We start from the raw sequence: 5,136 nt of genomic DNA, 5'->3' as shown, positions 1-5,136 counted from the left end.
CATGAAGCCCCGTACGGCCCGTACGGCGTGCGCCAATACGACGCCGAGGAGGAGGCCGACGAGTGGAGGGGGCCGGTACGAATTTCTCACGCAAGAGGACCCCCCTCCCCCTACCCGTTTCGCCAGCTCACTCGGACCAAACGGACTTCACCTCTGCCCCTCTCTCCCTTGGCGCCCCCTCCCTGCGTCCCCCGCGGCCCCTCGCCGCCCCCTCCCCGTCCCCTCCCCGGGCGCGGCGCCCCGCACGGTATAAAAGCAGAGCGCGCCTCGGCACGGCCAACACTTTTTGACGAGCCTTGAAAGCAGCACGACGTATCCCGCGATACCCGATCGAGCCGCACTGAGTCGCGTCGCCGCGTTGCGTACAGCAAAGCTTATCTCTCGTTCCTGACCCGCGATCGACGAGTTTCGAGTCCCGCCGACGTCGCCGCGCCGCGAGTGACAGTAGCAGATAGAGTGGACCGAGCAGCCCCGCGCCGCTCCTCAAGGATTACTCTGTGTCAAGTGCCCAACAAGTCCATCATGAAGTCCAGCAGCCTGGTGCTCGTGAGCGCCCTCGTCTTCGTGCTGGTGGCGCCCGTCGTCTTCGCTCGCCCCCCGCACAGGTAAGCACCGCCACGGTGGAGGCAAACTCATCGGCGCCCGCGCGGTTTCCGCGTTGCGTCCTCAAAATGGCGTCCGCGCTCGGTACCCGCCCAGGCCCAGCCGCAGGTCGCAGACGAGTGTCAACGTCGTCCTGCTTCTTTCTGTTAAAACAAATTGTCCTCTGAGCCGCGCGCCTCGGCGAGGGAAATGAGAAACAAGTCCGGCAACGGGTTGGTCCCAATTTCCGGCCGAGCGGCTGGACCGGAAATCGCGACCCGCGGCACCGTCCGCGCGTCTTCCGCCCTTTCTTCCGCGACGGCCGTGCCCCGTGCCTGTCTTGTCCGCGGGGGCGGGCGCGGCGGGCGACACGGACCGCGTACGCGAGCGGGGGCGGCTGGCGGCGCGCCCCGCCCTGGCGGAGTCCTGGCGGAGTCCTGGCGGGGCGGGCCTGGCCGCCTCCAACTTGATTACCGAGTTGGCGGGGGCGGCAGGGCGGCAGGGCGGCCAGCTCCGGGAAGAAGGCGTGATGCATGGAGAGCGGCCGTTATCGCTGTTTAACAGCAGTTGTTGGGCACCAAGGCTGGGGAGTCGCAGTCAACGCCGCCCTCTCGCCCCTGCCCGCTCGGCGCCAATCGAGCTATTGGGCCAATTAAAGATGGCGGTGGCGTTCATTTGGGCGGCCGCCCCGCTGATTTGGCGAAGGGCTGTGACGCGTGCCGTGCGTAATACGCCGAACAGGGCTTTGTCCGGCCCTTGAATGGCGACCGTGGCCGCGACTGTGGCGGTGGCAGTGAGACAAAAGGCTTCATGCCCTACTCGGGCGTAGCTGGGCGTAGCCAGCAAGCGTGTTGCCCTGCGGAGCCATCGCCCCGTCTCTCTCGCACTCACGGCAGCAGTGCCGTGGGCGCGAGAGAGACGAGGCGACGCCAGCACCCCTCGGACTCGCTCTGCAGACGGACGGTCACGCGGCTCGTCCCTCATTTTTCGGTCGGACCGCGGGACGCGGAGGGACGCCATCAGAGGCGGGCGAAATGCCGACGACTCGCTGTTTGAATTCGCTTAAAATGGGTCGAGTCCTGCCGCACTTTGGAGCCGATGCCGCTCTGTTTGAGAGTCGCGGCCCAGCGTATCTGGCCGGGCCGGAATGTTGATCAAAGTCATCCAGGTCCGGGTGAGGCGGGGCGGGGCGGGGCGGGGTGGGGCGGGCGCGCTTCTTCGTCTTTGCTGTTTGGCCCGAGACGCCACGCCGCGCAACGCAAGCACGGCCGAGGCAATACTGCAATGGGCTTCCCTTCCGAGACAAACAGCCCTGTAATTTGGCGCCTCGACTTACTCCTCCTAACGCCAGGTGTTCTTGTTGTGCTCCACAGGCAGAAGCGCGTGTCGGACCAGCGCCTGGGCGAGCTGGAGGCGCTGCTGGCCCTCAAGAAGCTGCGCGGCAAGCTGGTGACGGTGCCCGTGGCCTTCGGCCAGATCAACCCGAACGACTAGTGAGTAGCGCCATTACCAGGCCGATGACAGGCCACCGTCCTTTGCGCTGCAGGGGCGGCGGGTTAACTAGTGTAAAACGAAGCGCCGGTCCCGGTAAACGGACCCCCTCTCCCTTTGGCGCCAGTCAATGTCAACGGAGCGCCGCGTTGGAAAAAGAACGAAAACCTCAATCTGCCTAATTTCACGCGTCTGCGACTCGCCACTGTGTGAGGCGAGTGTTCTATTCTGGGTAACCCCCTTTTGAGTGGAAATTGTGCCGCCAAAGTGCCCCACTGCCCTTCAGAGTAGTGACCAGGGGATGGACTCGGGGGCGGACAGAGGCACAGCCAGCCGCAGCAAAGCGGTTCCGAAGTGCTGTCGCCGCTCTGTCTCCCTCGCACTCGTGGCCGGACGCCCTACGTGTGCGAGGGAGACAGAGCGGCGAAAGCAGTGTTCGGAACCGCCTCGCCTGCCGGCGGCCCGGGCCCCGGGGTCGCCGTGAGAGGTAGGCCTCCGGGCGCTCGGCGGTGCAGGCGCGTAGCGTCGCGCCCGGGCGGCTTGCCGGGCCGGTCCGGCAGTCCGGCGGCCCGGCTCCCGGATTCCCGCCTGATTGGCTGACGGTCAAGTGCACTAGAAACCGAAAGGCATGCCTGGACCTGCTCGACGCTAACCACGCCCTCTCCCTCTCGTTGCAGTGGTCGGAAACGGAGGTCAGCTCCGCACAGCCCCTCCAGCCACGTGCTGCTGGAGCGGCTGCTGGAGGCCCTGCCGCAGGACGACGTCCACGACGCGCTGGGCCTGGAGCGCCTGGACCGCCTGGAGTACGACGAGGCGGCCCCCGCGGCCCTGGAGGCGCTGCAGGCGATGCCCATCGCCAGCGCCTACGAACGAGAACGACCGGCAGCGGTAAGTTGGGGACCCGGGTTCGAACACCCGCCATTTTTCGGGGGAAAGGTTTTCTGATTTTTGGCTTTCTTTGTGGTTCCAGGCGTTGAACGCGTTCAACCGACCGCTGGCGGAGTGATGACGCTAGCAGCATCTCGACGCGCCCCGCGCCACGCCACGCCACGCCCCCCGCGCCCCGCGCCCCTGCGGCGCCCCGACATGAACGCCATGAACGGGGTGTCCGCCCGCCACGCACCGCCACGCACCGCCGCCGAGGCCGAGCTGCCCCAAAGGGACGCCGCTGCCGTTTCTTCGCTGTCCGGCAACCCCTTCGTACTTAAACTACTTCCCTAGGCGGCTTTGTGTCTTTGCCGACGCCCTGTCCGGCGTGGCCACCGAGTCCTCCCGCGCAAGTCCTCCAACGGCTGGCTCACATATCTGCCAAGAGATGATTGCTTTAGCGTATTCGGGCCGCCCCAGCCGTCTCACGCGCCCGCAGCCCCGCGCAGCCCGCACCGGCTGGGGAGGCCCTCGTAGGTGTAAAAACACGACCGCTTCCCCCTCATGTCTCTCTCTCTCTAGCTAGACTGCATTTTATTGTTCAAGATTAGTTTGAAAAGAGGAAAGGATCACATGGTTGTGTTTTTTATCTTACCAAAGTCACACCAAACTCTCGTTCCTATAATTTATGGTCTTTTATTGTTTTATTTATGTTATGATTTTCCCTGTGTGTGATGGGTTCAGTGCCACGGCGAAATCGTTTTGATTTGCTCTCATTGAATGTGTTGTGTTCGTACAAACTTAATTATTTATTAAGGTTAATGTGATCAGTATTATTCATTTGCAAGCATTCCTTTTCGTGCGTTCGCATTATGGTGGGCCTACGATTTGTGATACACAGCTTCGAAGTGTCTTTACGTTAGGAAACAAGGAGAGGCCTGCACCTGGTATTTTTCATGTTGCGACAAATATGAGCACAAATTATGTATTACCAAAGCAGGTTTCCTCTTGATCGCGCTTAAAAGAATATTAGTTCTTAAAAGACACTTTACTTACTTTATTGTAAATAGAAAGTTGTAGTAGTTCTCTTCTCTCGGAAGAGTTGTGGCCATGTACTTAACTAAGCAATGGTTTGAGTTCCTTAATGTGTAGATCGCTTGCTTCAACAAGACCTACGCCTTCAATCTGTGAGAACTCTTGATCTGTTGTAGCGTTTCTTTTGAAGCCAGTGCAAGTTAATTTATTTTTTTCATTTAAGTTATGTCGGCATCGCATCGATGTAAGAGAATGTCATGCGCAGTCGCGAATTCATTTTAGTAATTTATTTTATCATTATGTTTATTTTTTTAGTGTCTCATCATCGTGTATTCCCAGTGTCTATGATGTTCGTGAGCTAAATACTCACATATATTTGGGGAAGTCAATAATACCGTCTGAAAACAGTTGCATGTGTTATCCTTGTGGAGCGAACCTCATCCTCTCAACAGACCGCACCCAATGCTTCGCAGCACAGCCCCACTGTGCGGCGCGAGCCGTGGAGTCAAATACATAAACGCGAGGCGGGCACGGCCGGCAAAACTCTCCAACGTTTTTACGGCTCAGAAAATGAAAATAAAACCCGAGCAAGAGAACGCGCGCTGCGGGATCGGGCGTTTAGCGAGCCGCTCTGATTTCCGGCTCCACGATCCGCGGTCGAAATGAAGGCCCGGTGATTGGGATCGGGCGACACGAGTCAAGCGGTGGCCAAGGGACCCGAGGGAGAACAAAAAAGTCGAAATTATGTCAACATGATCTCAAAATGCGAGCCATCTTTGGTCAAAATTTGATCCATTTTGATGTCCAAACTGGCATCATTTGATGTCAGTTTGAATTGATTTTGACTACCTGTTCTCCTTGGGACGCGAAGGAAGCCGGCAGGAAGCGGAGCGCAGGACGGACAGCCTTGCTTTGTCCACGCCAGGCGACGCGGGGCCTCGCTTCGTTCGTCCATCAATTCGATTGCCAGGCGGTTTCGGTCCGAGGCGGCCTGTCGGCCCGTCCGCGGACACAGTCCCTAATCCGTCCCATTCAGACACACGTCCGCGCATTGTTCACATTCATAATCATCGGGCCGGCGAGGCAGCGAGGCGCGGCGGACGGGCCGCGGTGCGTAGCGGCGCGTAGCGGTGCGCGGAGTTTCCATTTCGCCGCTGACAC

General features: G+C 60.0%; 1 protein-coding gene across 1 annotated transcript; it reads left to right on the top strand.

Moving 5' to 3' along the window:
• Positions 1-293: 293 nt before the first annotated feature.
• Positions 294-4,385, top strand: LOC117641722. Its single transcript, XM_034379275.1, has 4 exons — positions 294-605; positions 1,956-2,075; positions 2,751-2,961; positions 3,044-4,385. The coding sequence occupies exons 1-4, from the start codon at positions 523-525 to the stop codon at positions 3,077-3,079; spliced, it is 450 nt and encodes a 149-aa protein (XP_034235166.1). The 5' UTR covers positions 294-522; the 3' UTR covers positions 3,080-4,385.
• The last annotated feature ends 751 nt before the right edge of the window (positions 4,386-5,136 follow it).

This window comes from Thrips palmi, unplaced genomic scaffold (genome assembly GCF_012932325.1).
Source record: "Thrips palmi isolate BJ-2018 unplaced genomic scaffold, TpBJ-2018v1 HiC_scaffold_15, whole genome shotgun sequence".
In the NCBI taxonomy this organism is placed as follows: domain Eukaryota; kingdom Metazoa; phylum Arthropoda; class Insecta; order Thysanoptera; family Thripidae; genus Thrips; species Thrips palmi.
Note: the sequence above shows the minus strand (reverse complement) of the source record. Positions and strands in the feature narration are given on the sequence as shown.

Excerpts from the sequence above, each read along its gene's own strand:
- LOC117641722 (XM_034379275.1), top strand. The coding sequence starts at position 523 with ATGAAGTCCAGCAGCCTGGTGCTCGTGAGCGCCCTCGTCTTCGTGCTG. Across the intron at positions 606-1,955 it reads TTCGCTCGCCCCCCGCACAG|GCAGAAGCGCGTGTCGGACC; the intron begins GTAAGCACCGCC and ends TGTGCTCCACAG. Across the intron at positions 2,962-3,043 it reads AACGAGAACGACCGGCAGCG|GCGTTGAACGCGTTCAACCG; the intron begins GTAAGTTGGGGA and ends TTGTGGTTCCAG.